At 54.6% G+C, this 15,380-nt stretch overlaps 2 protein-coding genes across 2 annotated transcripts; both read right to left on the bottom strand.

Annotated features, from left to right (window-relative positions):
* Positions 1–2,949: 2,949 nt before the first annotated feature.
* Positions 2,950–7,926, bottom strand: KVR01_013202 (uncharacterized protein; the record flags this gene model as incomplete). Its single annotated transcript, XM_044792955.1, has 3 exons — positions 2,950–3,597; positions 3,654–6,216; positions 6,374–7,926. The coding sequence occupies 3 exons, from the start codon at positions 7,924–7,926 to the stop codon at positions 2,950–2,952; spliced, it is 4,764 nt and encodes a 1,587-aa protein (XP_044637847.1).
* A 4,629-nt stretch (positions 7,927–12,555) lies between these two features.
* KVR01_013229 (uncharacterized protein) lies at positions 12,556–15,293 on the bottom strand. The gene is made up of 5 exons (XM_044789803.1): positions 15,013–15,293; positions 14,895–14,928; positions 14,653–14,773; positions 14,182–14,506; positions 12,556–14,094 (listed from the first exon to the last, which is right to left on the bottom strand). The coding sequence occupies exons 1-5, from the start codon at positions 15,014–15,016 to the stop codon at positions 14,081–14,083; spliced, it is 498 nt and encodes a 165-aa protein (XP_044637874.1). The 5' UTR covers positions 15,017–15,293; the 3' UTR covers positions 12,556–14,080.
* Positions 15,294–15,380: the final 87 nt, after the last annotated feature.

The following is a 15,380-nucleotide window of genomic DNA, read 5'->3' on the forward strand; positions in this document are numbered from 1 at the left end:
CTTTTCCTGTTGTCCTCTTTTCCTGTTGTCCTCTTTTCCTGTTGTCCTCTTTTCCTGTTGTCCTCTTTTCCTGTTGTCCTCTCTCCTGGTCTATCGCTAGTTACATGTTGTCTTTTTTCTTCAAATGTTTCAAGGCCTTGGATTGTCGGTTCCACTTCCACCTGGAGCACTCAACACGAAGAAATATTCGTATGAAGAGAGCCCATTTCATTCGCTATTCCGTTGCGGATATTATTATCAGCGAGTCGATCAAAACTAGGAATCTTTTTCTTCCGCAACATTGCTACATATCTCCTACGCGCCCCCAAGATTATGCCGGGTGAGGAATACTATTGCTTGACGGACACAGACTGATGAGTAGTTAGTAAATTATCAATGCTTACTTACCACCTTGTGTATTTTAAACGCTGGGTCTTGAGCGTTTACCACTGTGTCAAGGCGCCATATATGTTCTCGGATGTATGCCGAATAGAAGCGAAACCAGTTGGTTTATAAGTGGCTTTCTATTGCCGTGTATTTCTCTACCAGCCGTTATTTTCGATAGCGGATATTCACACCCGTAAAAACGGATAGTATACCCGTTATTAAAATAAGTATATAATCTAATTACTAACTTAATTTAAATAAATTATATAATATATATATATATATATATATATATTAAATATCCTTTAAATGTTTTTTTATAATAATATAAAATTTAATAGTATAATTATTATTATAAAATAAATATTTAATAAATAATAATAAATATTAAATTTTATAAAAAGAGTTATATTATAACTTTTTTTTTAACTTTAAAGAAAAGTTTCTTTTAAATATAAAAAGTAATATTATAATATAATATAAAGAATAAAGTGTTTAATTATATTTTTTATATTCTTATAATTTTAATAAAAAGTAATTTATAATTTAATAAAATTAAGACGGTCCTTACGACCTATAGTAAAAGAAGGCTCAAATTGTCTACAAAGAATTATTGATTCAAAACTAGAGTTACCTAAGGAATAGTATAGGGGAGGCAGCAAAGCTGCAATCCCGCATTACGAGAGGTATAGAGGCCACTTAGGCTAATAAGATAAGTAGAGTACACAAACCCACTAGTTAATCCTGCAGGCGTTCAGCCCATAGCCCTAACAAAAATAATAATTATTTACTAATGAAAAATATAATAAAAAAATATAATTTTTATTAACTTTAATTTTATAGAAAATAAATACTTAAAGAATAGAATTAAAATAAAAGAATATTTAATATAATTATATATTAATAGATAACTTTTTAAAAAAATAAAAAGGGTATAAGCGGGTGTACCATCCGTTTTTATAGGTGTGAATATCCGTTCACTTATTTTCAGTTAAGGGGGGTCCCCTATGGCATGTAAGGGGGAATAGAAATGAAACCATTTACATACCACCACGCTTCCAGCCGAACAGCGGTCAGTCACATGTCATGTGAACTAGATAGACCACATACATCTGCGCACTGTTTGATAATCACACACTTCCACAACTAAAGGTCAAAACTCACTCTGATGAAAAAGGTGCAACAGACCAAGGAAAGTCCTCGATCATAATAGATTGATATCTCTTCACCAACAACATGGTGACCGGGGTATAACCGATCAATACATACAACTCAAACTCCACCCAACCCACCCGCCCACCCATCCATCCACTCATCCAGAAAAAAGACAAGAAAGCCCAGCAACAAAGCCACTGCAAAAGCCTAGCCAGTGTCCATCCGTCCACGGCCGACATACGTGTGTAGCCATGCCTGACAACCAACCAACCAACCAGACATACTCACTCTCCGCTGCGCTCCCAAACGCCGTCCACACCACACCTAAGGACCGGAACAATACGGCACATTCGGCAAGACATCAATGCACACACGCCTGCACGAAAAGCATAATAAAAAGAAAAGTCAAATGCCACACATGCACGCAGTAATGCGTGTGTGTGTGTGGTGTGTGTCCTGTATCACAATCAGACCGACCGTCTTCACCAAGAAGCGACCGACCGACCACGTGCAGGTATTTGTAGGGTACCTAGGTAGGTAGGTAACATGGATATCAAAAACCCCCCTTTCCCCCCTTCCCCCCTCCTCTCCCATCATCTAGTCTGTCTGGTCCAGCATCAAATCAGAGGGAGCCAGTCAGCCAGTCCGTTCGCGCCCCCCCCCCCGGGTGTGCAAAACCATACACGGGGAGAGCGAAAAAAATAATAATCAAAATATCAAAAACACCAACAAAAGGGGGCCCAGCAGATAAATAGATAGATAAGATGCCCCCGCCGCCCCAAAGAATCGCTCCGCAGCTCTCTCTGAACTGGATAAGATAAAAAAAAAAAAAGAGCATGACATGCCTGATCCGTCCCGTCCCTTCCCGTCCGCATCTTCCCTTCCCTGCCCTGCCCTGCCCGTCCCATACATAGGATAAGATAACATGATCCCCGACGAAAGTAAACTCGCTTTCAATGCTTTGCTCCGCTCCGCTCCGCTCGGCTTGGCTCGTCGCTCAACAGACAGACAACAGACGCGCGGCCATCATCAAGACCCCGTGGCTTGCAAGAACCCCCAATCAATCAATCAATCCCATTTGTAAACTGTAACGCCTTTCAAAATCCAAACAAGAGAGGGACTCGCGTCCCTGCTAATGTTGTAAATCCCCCAAGATGAATTCTTGTTTTTTCTTCTTAAATTTGGTTTTCCTTCTCCTCCTCCTCTTCCTCCTCCTCCCTCCTCCCTCCTCCCTCCTCCCTCCTCCCTCCTCCTCCCCCCTGGCATCCTCCAAGTCCTTTGGGGGGAGGGGGGAGGCAATCTGGAGGGGTGGGTGGACCGATGATGTTATATCTCAATTGGTGTGCAGCAAAAAAAAACTGCTGTTGTTGATGCTGTTGTTGATGCTGTTGTCGTTGTTGGTGCTGCTGTTGTTGTGGCTGCTGAACCTCACAGGTAAATATCCCCATCAACGCCCGCGACCCACCGCCGCCAGGCCTCATCATACGCCTCCTCGAGGTCAGCCACCCAGCGGCGGGTGTTGAACAGCGCGCAGCTCCACTTGCTCTCGAACAGCAGCCGCCGCAGCTCCCAGAGGCGGCCCTCGGCGACCCCGTACTCGCCGGTGCCCGTGCCCGCGCCGCTGCGGTACGAGATGCCGTTGGCCAGCCGGATGGCCTTCCTCTCGTAGTCGTCGTCGTCCTCGGCGACCAGCTCCAAGGCGGCCCGGTCGCCCGCCGCCGTCCGCGGCAGCGCGCCCTTGAGGATCGACGCCGCCATGCGCGAGCACATCTTGTAGTCGTACCGCGGCAGCGTCAGCAGCGGCGTGCTGGACCACAGGACGTCGGCGGCCGTCGTGTGCGCGTTGCACTCGGGCGTGTCGAGGAACAGGTCGCACACGCGCGCGCGCGAGATGTGCATCTGCTTGGGCGCCACGTCCGTGAACCGTATGCGGCTGGCGACCTCGGCGCCCGCCCACTGCTCGGCCGTCTCCTTGAGCGCCCGCTCGCCGAGCTCGGGGAACTTGAGTAGCCAGAGGATGGCCTTGGGCGTGTTGGCGAGGATCCTGAGCCACGTGCGGAAGGTGGTCGGATCGATCTGGTAGTAATTTGTCAGTGCGACGAGGCCACAAGCGGGACACAGGCGTGACTTACCTTGTATAGTTGATTGAAGTTGCCCAGGATGATCATGTCATCCGCGAGGTCGGGGAAGATCTCCTTGCGCATTTTCCACCTTCGCCGTTGCTCTTCTTCCCAGGTCACTGTTCGCTCGGCAGCATCTGCGGATTGTCTGTGGTCACAGCAGAAGAACGTGTCCCTGCAGAATATGATGTTCTCGGAGTACACCCAGTTCTCGGCATCGCCTTCGGCGTCGTCACGGAATACGTCTGTGAGTGTGAGGTTCCCCCTCCACGGCCTAAGGGTCTCAGGAGGGATCGCGGTAGTGTCTGCCAGAAGATAGTCGCACCATTCAGCCCCAAGGGTACCAGCAAAGCCCATGAAAGACATTTGTATGGGAGCGGGGCGCGCCGCAAATATCTCGTTCCGGGCACCCCTAGTGTACCCGTTCAGGTTGACAAGAATGTGAATACCGTCTTCGACGATTCGCTCAATCACCTTGTCGGACGACCAGCTGCTAACATCACGGAATACGGGAGCCTCTCTTTCGATTTGTTGGCGATGCGATGATCCGTCACTGGCGGTTGTCGCGTAGCAGAATGCTTTCGCACGAGTTTGATCATGGAAACCGAAGACAGACTGCATGAGATGAGCTAGAGGATGGTTATTGAAATCGGATGAGACGTATCCAATGTTCAAGCACGGATTCGGAGGTTTCGGGGGCCGATAAACTGAGGGTGGGAGCCATGGGGATCGTAACGTGGAGCATGATATTCGAAGCGCATTCCGTTGAGAAATCCTGCGCACGTCCTTGGCCGTCAGAGGGCAAGTGAAGGTGTGGAATGGTAGCACAGTCGGGGCGGACGGAACCGTGAGGTTGCTTGGAGGCCGAGTTCGGGGGTAACCATGCGGGGACTCCTGTCCACGCTCGTACTTGTCCAGGTACCAGTTCCGCATGGTTGCCCTGGTTGATCGTTCGATGAGGCGCAGTAGACGAGAGCCTTCCCACGGTTTGCCTGCCCAATAGCGCAGCTCAGAATCCAGATGGAGATTTGAATCGGCCTGAGGAGCACGAGCCGGGTCCAGTTGAGACACGATGGAGGCAATCACGCCGGCGGTGAGGGCTCCAGAACCCCAGGCGGAGGCTTCCTTGAGCTGACGGGCAACGATGTCGACGACCTTCTTCATCAAACCGGAACCCTGCCGCGTCTCTTTTACATCGATGATCATACCGTCCTCACCCACGTGCCACCTGTCGAATTTTCCGCCACTGAGCAATACTCCACCGCGCCCTTTCCAGTCGCACACCGAGTTCAGGGCTGTCGACAGCCCGCACACGGCCTCGGCAAATTCGGGATTCGAGTCAACAGCACGTCTGTAGTATTTGATGGCTTCTTCGATGCGACCCCGGTCCTTGACGGCATTTGCTAGGTTTGTCAGAGCAATGTCGAAATTATTGTCACACTCAACCGCCTTCTGGTACATTTGAATGGCGAAGTCGAGTTGGCCAATATCCTTCAGCAAGCTACCCAGGTTTGTGTGGAGGTGGACGTGTTTTGGGTCCAGCAGCAGGCCGTACTGATAGTAGGCCAGAGCAAGTTCCAATCCGCTTCCAGGAACAATGCCTGGTATGCGAGCGGCGTACTGTGTCGAGATCGAAGGCGACTGTGAGGCAGACTGTTGGACACTCGCAAGCAGGATGCCCACATTGTTGGCAGTAGATGGACTCTCCTGGAGCGCCAGAGACAAGTAGTACAGCGCGAGAATGTCGCCCACACCGCGTGGTTGTGCCACTGGCCCTGGGCTCGACCCACCTGCAGACATCGCATCCTGGAATATTTTTGCCAGAGAGAGCAGAGAGTTGCTTGTCGTCGAGATGGCGTTGTGCTTGTGCTTGCCATCGGGTACGTATCGCAGACCGGGTAATTGACCGCCACTCGATGCGAAGACCAACTCGGCGGTGCGCTTGGCCCTATCTGGCGGCAAGAGAAGCGGCGCAGACAAGCTCTTCGCGTCTAGTTGTTGTGGCCCGATCGCTCTGGGTGAGAGCACCAACTGGATTCTTTTGATCAAGTTCTGAATGCCACCAATGTGACGCCCGGCGCTGATCAAAACCGCTTCCTCGAAGGCCTCAGAGGCGCGGTCGATGAGTTTCAGAGCGTAGAGCATGTTGCCCTTGGCATGCACGAGAGTCAAGATTCGCCAGTTCTCGCTTGCTGGAATCCTGTAACCACTGGAGCCCCAGTCATCCTGCATTTCACCCGAGACCGAAAGTTTGCGGACACCCTGAGCAGCGTCTATGAGCGCTTCATCGGGGTTAACCACGCCATTCGAGGTCGACGTTGCTGTACCTATGCCCTTCTTCAGTTTGTTCTGATGCAGATCGTGCGATGAGAGGCGCAGTTTTTGTTGTACGTGCTCGATGATATCCACGGCCTGCTTGTTGCGGTGAGTCGAGCATAGCAAACCAACAAGGTGTTCTAATGCCTCCAGGTAATCTGGCCGTAGTTCGATGGCCCTTTGCCACTGCCTCTCAGCCTCATCTTGCCGGCTCAGGCAGTACAAAGTCGCCGCAATATTCGATATCGCTTCCACGTGGCTTGGCGATGTGTTAGCAGGCGGGCACTTGTATTTCATTTGCGAACAGTTCGAATGAAAACGGTCTTGGCGGTCTATATTCTGGCTTGGATGGGCTTGAAAGCCCGGGGAGAGAGGGGACGGGGGAAAAGTGGGGGCTGTGATGTCGTGTTACTCACTTCGCGTTCAGATCGATGATCCTCTTGAACCACTCCAAAGCCTCCTCATATTTCTCCAAAGCATAATGCAGGCAGCCTCCCAGAAGCATGCCGTCGACCCAGTTCCATTCGGACTGTTCGCAAAGATTGTGAAGGATTTCCAGTGAAGCCCTGGCGTTCTCGGTGGGGTATTTCTGGACAAGCACATTCCCGTAGACGTCGCCCATCATCGCAGGATGAGTGCTGATGGACCGCCCATTCGCATCGAGCCTGGCTGAAGGAAGCATGTCCGAGGCTCGGACCATGCGGTTCATGGCGCTTGGCGTATTGAGCGGCTGTTGAAGGGCACGATGGGGGAAGGGAGCCCCGGCGCCCGGGAACGTCTGGTGAGCCCTCTGCAGATGTGGAGTGGGCCGCGCAACGACCTGCTTGGGGGGCCTTGGGAATATCATGTTTTTCTGGGATCTCGAGTTCGTCTTGCCGTGTTGTCCCTTTTTCACCCTGTTCAGGTGGTGGATGAGATCGGTGTACGCCTTGTGTCCGGTGGCCAGGACTCCCTCTTTGAATTGCATTTGCGACGGAGCACCGCATGTCGCAGGTGACGCTGGGCCGATCGACATGCTCTGTAGACCTCGATGTGAGGGCTGAACCATAGATGGGAGTTGACCATGCCGTGAATAGCCATCGTCAAGCATGTATGGAGGGGTCTGCATCTGCAGGGGGAGATTGTGAGCATTGAAAGGCACCATGCCCAGGCCGCCCTGCAGCAGCGGTGCCTGAACAGCGACGAAACCGCTTTCGTATGGGATATTATGGGGTGGGTATCCTGTTGAAGACATCTGTTGTAAGCTTGGATGGAAGCTCGCGAAAGGGCCGTCACCCCAGACCGGAGCTGGGTTGAAGCCAGCAGGCGAGAAGCTTGAAGGGCTGGGTGTGGGTTGGTTCGGGTATGTATTTCCATAGGCGTTGCGCAGGACCGGGGTCAGATTCATGGGATGCAGCTGCGCAGATGGTGATGGAAGCAACGAGCCATGAGCCGGGCTGTATCCCAAGCTGCCCTGACCGAAGCTGGCGCCTATCGGGGTCGAACGAGAGATGGGACTGGGCTCATCGAGGCTGCCCCTGACGGGCTGGGAGGGGTACCACCAGGAGCTACCGCCGGCTGACAGACGGTGACCAGAGTTCGCGGTTGGGAATATCTCGCCGCCAGGAGCCAGGTTGAGATACTTCTGGGGTGGCGGGCCAGCAGCCAGCTGGGTGGGTGTGCCGTCGTAACCGTTGTCGATTGTGCCGTTGGGGGTCTTCCTCCTGAGCGAGTGCTCCGAGTTGTCGGCCATGTAGGAGGGAGGCAGGTTCGTGACGATTCGGTGGTAGGCGCTGTTCCACTGCGAAGGGGGATGACTGGTCTGGTAAGGGTTGTACGCCCTCGGTGACGGTCGGGCCTGTTGCGAGGCATGATCGTAGAGCCTGGGACCGGGGGCCTGGTCGGAGTTGGTCTGGGACGAGCGACAGCCTCTCGCATAGCTGGGAAAGGCTGGCACCGTGGGGTGCGTCAGGCCGGTGATCAGGTCCATGTCCGACGAGGTCGACGTCGTCGTCGAAGTCGCACGGGGGCGGGCAGCGGCGGGACTGAAGGGTAGGTAAAAAGGAGCGTCTGGCGGCGAGCCTGGTCGGGGCGGATTCACAAAACCTGGGCCCGTCGGGTCGGGATCGTAGTCTTGGGAGGGAGGCCGGCGTAGGTGATTCGGATGCCTCTGAAGGGGGAGTTGCTTGAGCGCCGCCTAGTGCCTGATAGGAGGCAACGAAAGGACGCTCAGGCCGTAGAGGAAAACATCTGGGGCTAGCAGAGTCGTCGTCGTGGCGACCAACCCTTCGACAAGCCAAGAGGACGGGAGGAAGGATTCGCAGGTAGTTGGTCGTCGAGACAAGCGGTGGTTGCTGGGTGTGGGAACTGGGAACCGCCAGACCTTCGTGAAGAAGGTGGGGTGTGTGGTGGAGGAAGGACGAGAACGCACAGTATCAGGCGGTTGTGGTTCTGGTGATGATGGAATCTTCGATTGTTGTGGGTCGGGTCAGAGAAAGCTAGCACACGCGGCGGACCGTCGTAGCAGTGGTATGTAGGGTGGAATTGTGTCTATTGAGAGAGAAGGAGCCAGAGGCGTCCACCAGGGGCGGGCCTGTGCAGCACCCGCTGCTACTGTATACGAAAAGGCGGTTCGGAGTACGGAATTGGAGGCCCAGGTACTCTGCACCGTACAGTACGCACCCGGTACAGCCCCATGGTTTCCCAGATCCCAGGCACGGCACAGGGCGGGCAGGCGGGACGGTGCTGCACAGTATGCAGTACATACATAGATAGTCCGTACAGTAATAAAATGGCCAGAAGCGGCAGCACTTTAGCCCCTGGGAGCAAGGACACTGGCCCGCTGGAATGTGGAGCCAGAATTGCACCGAGTTATTATTGTTGATATCTCCTCCCTTGCTGTGTGTCACGGTGTAGCAGCTTGTGGTGATGTTGAAATCCACCTGTCTGGTGTTGAAGTCTAGTCGTTGATCTGACCTCGACTTACAGATTATTTTTGACTAGCCTGGGCTGGTTCGCTTCAGAAGGCCCGCCAGGGGGAAGTTCGAAGGCCTTTATTGCGAACTACCCGGGCCTACTGTGCTACCGTTGCGCTGGACTTGGAGCTAGAGGAAATCGTACTTCGAAGCGTGGGCCCACTGGCCCACTAACCAGCCTAACTCAGGCGTTGCTAGCCGCATCTTGCTCAACCTTGGTTTTCAAAGGGAAGGGTCCCGCTTGCTGGGTTCTGTGGGAGCGGACCACGACGGCGTACAGAGCGCACGGAGCAGTAGGCCTTAGACCGAGAGCCCGTAATCTGTACACTGCTCTGTAGACCACTGACCTTGGGCACTGACCTTGAGCTGGCCCACAGCCCACAGCTCGCATTACGTCGTATCCTCTTTTATCCTCGCCTGCAGGGCTTACTACCATGTTGCTCCCAAAACACACAAATATACCACAGAGGAAGCATCTCAAACCGACAAGCGACAAGCGACGAACGACGAACCGTCGTCTTACACAGTGCACGCGAGGCTCCAGCCCGGCAGGCGCGGCCTAATGCGATGCTCTGCTTACTTTGTTACCGTCGCTTGCAGGCCCAAGGATTCGACCTGTCAGGGATTCCGTGCCCACCTGCAAATGCACACACAGTACCCCAGTACTTTCGAATACGTTCCCACCATGGCTAGCTGGTACCCACCCTTGGCATCAGATCATCCGAGCATCAAGATTGTGGTGTCTATATTGGTCGGTCTGTCTGTTTGACTGACAGACTGACGGACAGACTGACGGACAGACTGGACAACAGACTGCCAGAATTGCCAGACTAAAATGCCAGAATAAACTGACAAAATAAACTGACAGAATAGAGATAGATAAATTGACTGACTGCCTAGCCAGCCAGTCAATCCAGCACACTCACTTCCACCCGGGCAAATGCCCGCGCGTACAAACACGGGCTGTGCTTCGGGAAAGGATTGTCCTCGTTGCGTAACCAACCCAACACCACCCCTTCAACGACATGTCCTGTCACCCGTGTGATGGGCTGGATGGGCGGCGCAATCGGGAGCGATGGAAACAGGTGCGAGACTGTCACACCCCACTCCCGTCGGTCGTCACTGACATGTACCCGGTGTTCATTATGAGTCGGTCCTCGTCACAAATCCGCAACAAAAGTTCGCCGGCGCCGCGCTTCTTTTGGCGATAATAATAAAGTACGTGCGACTGGAGATCTGCATCAGCATCCATACGCCATCTCATCATCAGCAGCACCACCAGCACTACCACCAGCACTACCACCATACCTATCATCATCAGCAGCAGCAATCTGGCAAAGCAGAGTCAGCAGCAGATCTGGACGCCACCGCTCCCAATCCGTCTCTGCATCGCCCTGCCCGGGCGTGAAGGCCGTGCCACCCCAAATCCTGCGCCGTGAGAGCGTCGGCGTATCTGACACCTCACCTAGCCCACCAGGGGGAGGCCCTTCTGCGGAGTACCGAGTACCTCGTCCTTGGGATTGGGCCTTTCCTGCCTGCCTGCCTGCCCTGCCCGCCCGCCCTGAGACCTGCCTGCGTGCTCCGTAACACAATATCCCACAGCCCCGAGGGCAGGAATCCCATCTCTCATTTTTCCCTCTCTCGCCGTCGCACGCACGCACGCACGCACACGCCCCCCCAAACTCCACACCGACACATCAGACCGACCTTGGATCCTCATTCACCAAGCACACAGCGCCATCCCGCCCGCCGGCGCTCGGGAACCTGTTTTACCCCCAGCAGGGCAGCAGGGCAGCAGGGCAGGGCCGGGCAGGACATGGCATGGGACCATTGGGGGGGGGGCGTGTGGCACGCTGTCGAGACTGACACACTCCCACACGCCTGACTGACACCCTGCCATCCGGCCTGCCTGTGGGCTTGGAGCCCACCCACACCCACACCCCCCATGCAGAGACACGCAGCGACACGGCATGGGAAAAGGGCTGACAGGCTTCCAGGATAGGCTGCGAGTGGGTCACTAGGATCCTCGCTAGGCTGTAGCCGCTTGATTAACTTTTGCGCCGCTGCCAATCAAACCCAGAAGCCCGCCGCTCTGGCACATTAGCAGAGACCCTCCCAGGGCTGCCAATGCACCCGTCCCGCCTGGGCACAGAGACAGATTGACAGAGAAACAGAGAGAGGCTTGAGAGGGTGCCACACCTGCTGCTTGCTTGCTTGCTTCTGCCCTTCCTGCCGAACATGGGAGCGAAGCCGCCAGCCGTCAAATCAGTCAAAAAATCGCCCTCGCCCACCCCAACCCACGCCCACGGCGCGCCCACCTGCCCCGCCCCGTAACCGCCGCCGAGTGCATAGGCGCAACGCCGGCATCAACAAGAACCTCGGTTTGGTCGACATGTGCTGTCTCAGGATCAATCAATCACATCACCATCACGGGAACCTGGATGGCATGTTGGGGAAAGAAAAAAAAATTCATTAGCTAGCTATACTACTAGCCAGGAGGGAACAGCCAGGAGGGAACCGCCCGGTCGTCGCTCGCCGTCGACGACGACTAGGGCTTCTAGGCTGGCACTGGTAGACAGACGAGACGAGGCGATGGTAGACTACACTACAACAGCAGCACGCACTCCCGTAGATCGTCATATACCGAAGCACGCACGCACGCACGCACGCACGCCCGCCCGCACGCACAGATTTATAGGAACTCGTCAACTTGTCCAACTCGTCCCAGATCTCCCGTGGGACTCGCCATTACCACCCACCCCCTGTCCCGCCGCAACGCACCCGTCGCATCTGCAAGGCTTCCATACCGCCCAAGCGCTCGCTCCGCAGGCCAGCCCGGGGCAACTTCCCTGCGCCGGGCGGTGCGGCACATTTCCAGTCTCTCTACCAAACAAATCGTGTACTGTACATATGTACTTCTTTCTATGAAGGGTCCCCCCCCCCAGCCCCGGAGGTTTTATTTTTGGGTATATCCCGAACCCCGTCCGGACAAAGCCTCACACACACTCCCTCTCAAATCTCGCCTGTGCAAATAAATACCACTTGACTACACGCATGCTGGTGGCGGTGGTGCTGTTTGCTGCTGGTACCGAGATACAACGAGCGACGGCGACGGCGACGGCGACGACGTGACACCCCCGGATCCATCATCAAACAGCCCAACCTTGGAACCCAACCCAGGAACAGACACAGACGCAGCCGCAGAGGACACAGACACGCGCACCTACCTACCGGAGGCCCCGGTGTCATCCGATGTATGTCCTTTTGCTCGACGACCTGCATGATGGCTTGCTTGGAAGAGCATGTTTGTGTGTGTGTGTGGGCGTCGTACCCGGCCGGCCAGCCCAGCCCAGCCCAGCCCTGCCGTGAACAATACATACTCGCATCAGTGTCGGTCTGATGAGAGAGGCCTCACAAAAGAAACAACAACAAGAAGAAAAAAGAAGAGTTGCCCGTAAGTAAATCCCCAAAAAGCTCACTAGAAACCGGGGAGGACAGCCCTACCCTGCCCACCCAGCCACGTTTTGGCGGGGGGGCATGTGTTTTTGAAACTCCACTCCCGCAAACGGGTCAATGCCTTGGGGCCCGCCCCTTGCCCTGTCTCGCCGGAGCACTGCGTCACTCTTTTGCTGGTCCGTGAGGTGAGCAGCAGCAGCAGCAGCAGCAGCAGCAGCATCGGCCGACGCAAGGCGAGGCAAGGCAAGGCAAGGCGTAGTGTAGGATTGGGTTTTGGGTTTTGGGTTTCTGGGCCCCCCCCCCCAGACCGCCCAATCGGCACATGGAATAGAGCCCAGCCCAGACCGGCGGTCTGATACATAGTATCCTAATTCTTTCTCTCTTTCTCACACACTATCTTTTTTTGCCTTATTACCTTTCCCTTTCGCTCTTGTTAACTTCGGACGAGGGATTCTCGGCCATCGGTGATCCCCTCGTCCGATCTACGAATGATGCCGGTCATCCACCCATCGTTTTCTCTTTTTTTTTCCATGCCCACCTCGGTCCCGTGGCGTGGGTCAGTTAGTCATGCTGGGCCAGCCAGGAAAACGCCCGCCCCGCCCCGGCAAAGTATAACCCATACCAGTGGTTGAGGGACAGAGGGATCGCTCATGCGCGGCAGCGGCGACATCCTGGGACGGAAGAAGAAGCATTGCATGGGTGGGGGGGGTGTGCTCTGTTCTAGGTGAAGCCCACCGCCCACCGCCCACCGCCTTGCCTTCCACGTACATGGCGGCGGTAGGAGGGATATGCTAACATCGATGAAGGGGAAATCGATCCTCTGTGTGATGTGTGTGTGTGTGTGTGTGCGCGCGCGTGTGTGTGAGTGTATTTATTTCTTTGTCTCTAGCAGCACATACATGATCCATCTAGTGATGCCATAAAGGGGTCAGGTCAGTCCCTGGGCTGGCGGGCGGCCGCCGCGCCGCCGCGCAATTCCTTCCCGCGTCTATCTGGCATGCACATACATACATACATGCGTCGGATTCGTACAAAAGTAACATATTAAATGGCCCTGCCCTAATAAGCCTGGCCGCATCAGCAGCAGCCGGGCTGGCTGGCTGGCTGGCCGTTGGGGTACCACAAAAGGGGACGGGGCCTGGGCCGGGCTGGTCACCGCAGTACGTGTAGGGTGCCGATTCCAAAGGCAGGGGGGGAGGCGAAATTGGCAATACTACGGCAGCATACCCTGCATGGGCGCAAGCAAAGCATGTGGATGTATAAATGTCGACCTCGAAATAGGACCTCGCGCTCCACGTCGCCCGAGAACGAGCCAACGGAGCCGCGGTGAGTAATGGGTCTCTTTGATCTTCCTGCGCACTAAAATTGAAAAATACCATGGAGAGCAATGGTGAAATTTCAGAGTGTTGGCCAGGGTCGATTGGTTCGTCCGGGGACGACGGGAGGGGAGGGGAGGGGAGATGGGGAGGGACTCGAGAGAGGCGTATGGATGATGGTCAACAAGACATTTTTCACAACACCGAGCGATGTGGTTCTCTCTCGGCAAAGAGCTTGTTCATGGTTGTTTGGTGCGGTTGTATCACTGCCATTCTGTTTCCGAATGGGCGCGCCTAAGCTGGTGTGAAAAGAGCAAACCCTGAACTCCTCGTGACAAGCCGAAAGGTCCCAAAACCACCATGCCTCATTAAAAGTCAAGCTTTTGTGTTGTTTTCTTTACTCCTCGGGGACTGTAAACAATGGTTAGCATATAACTCTGTGTCGGACCAGAATGCCGACACTCAGGCCCATGACGTGTAACAGAAAAAAAAACTCACTGTCAATCTCGCCGGCCTCGATCTGCTCCTGGATGACCTTGGGGCTCTTGCCCTCGACCTGGCAGCCGACGGAGAAGGCGGTGCCCAGGATCTCCTTGACGGTGCCCTCCAGGGACTTGGAGAAGGACTTGAACCGCATGGTGCGGGCGATCTCGATGATTTCGTCAAGAGGAATGGACTTGCTGTGCTTGACGTTCTTCTCCTTCTTGCGGTCGCGTGGGGGCTCCTTGAGGGCGCGGATCACGAGAGAGGAGGCGGTGGGGACGACCGAGACGGCGGCTTGACGGTTCTGGATGGTGAGCTTGACCGTGACACGGAGGCCCTTCTGTAATTTTGCAAAAAGAACTGGTCAGCTTCATTCCATGATGTGCTATCATTCAACAGCCGCCCCACCCCCGGCCTGAGCCAGACGGCGGTAGGGCCGAGACGGACGGGAGGAGCGTGAACGAGGGGGTCGGGGGTGGTTCGTACCCAGTCACCAGTAGCCTTGGCGATATCTTCACCAACTTTCTTGGGAGAAAGACCCAGGGGACCGATCTTGGGCGCAAGGGCGGAGGAGGCACCGACCTCACCTCCGACGGCGCGGAGGTGGCTGTAGTATTCCCATCACGTCAGCATCGTCTGGCTCATCGATCACAAACTTCTTGAGATCGCGAGGTCAAATCGCTGTTGTGATGGTGTCGGGCGAGGAAAGGGAGCAGGCTTTTGCGTACATGACCTTCACCTCATTGGGGTCGAACTTGGGAGCTGCGCGGCGGGACGGCTGTCAGTATTTATGTCCTGAACGCGAGGCAGGGTCTCAATGGGGGAATGCAGATCGTGTGTACTCACGCATATTGACTGGTGGGTGAAGATTGGCTGGTGGGTGGTTGGGTGATTGAGTTGGTCGTCCGTCAACTTCAGAGGCCAAAAAGTTCGTCGAGGTCGACTGGCGAAACTGTCCCCACGAAATTTTAGGCTGGTGGGCAGCCTTTTTGGAAATCACGTGCTAGTGGGTCCGCCAACAGACGTCCCAGTTCTGATTGGTTTGTAGCTGAGCAGGGGTCCGGGGCCTCTGAATGTTGCACTCTCAGTCCTTCGGATACCCTCCGCAAGACGTGCACTCCATTTGCAGCTTATTTTCAAAAATCTTTTCAGTGAACATTTAACTGTTCAGGAATTTCCTGGATTTGAAGTCATGGTGTTCCGTGCCGGCCAGA

The sequence above is a fragment of the Diaporthe batatas genome, assembly GCF_019321695.1.
Source record: "Diaporthe batatas strain CRI 302-4 chromosome Unknown Contig00024, whole genome shotgun sequence".
NCBI classification, from domain to species: Eukaryota; Fungi; Ascomycota; class Sordariomycetes; order Diaporthales; family Diaporthaceae; genus Diaporthe; species Diaporthe batatas.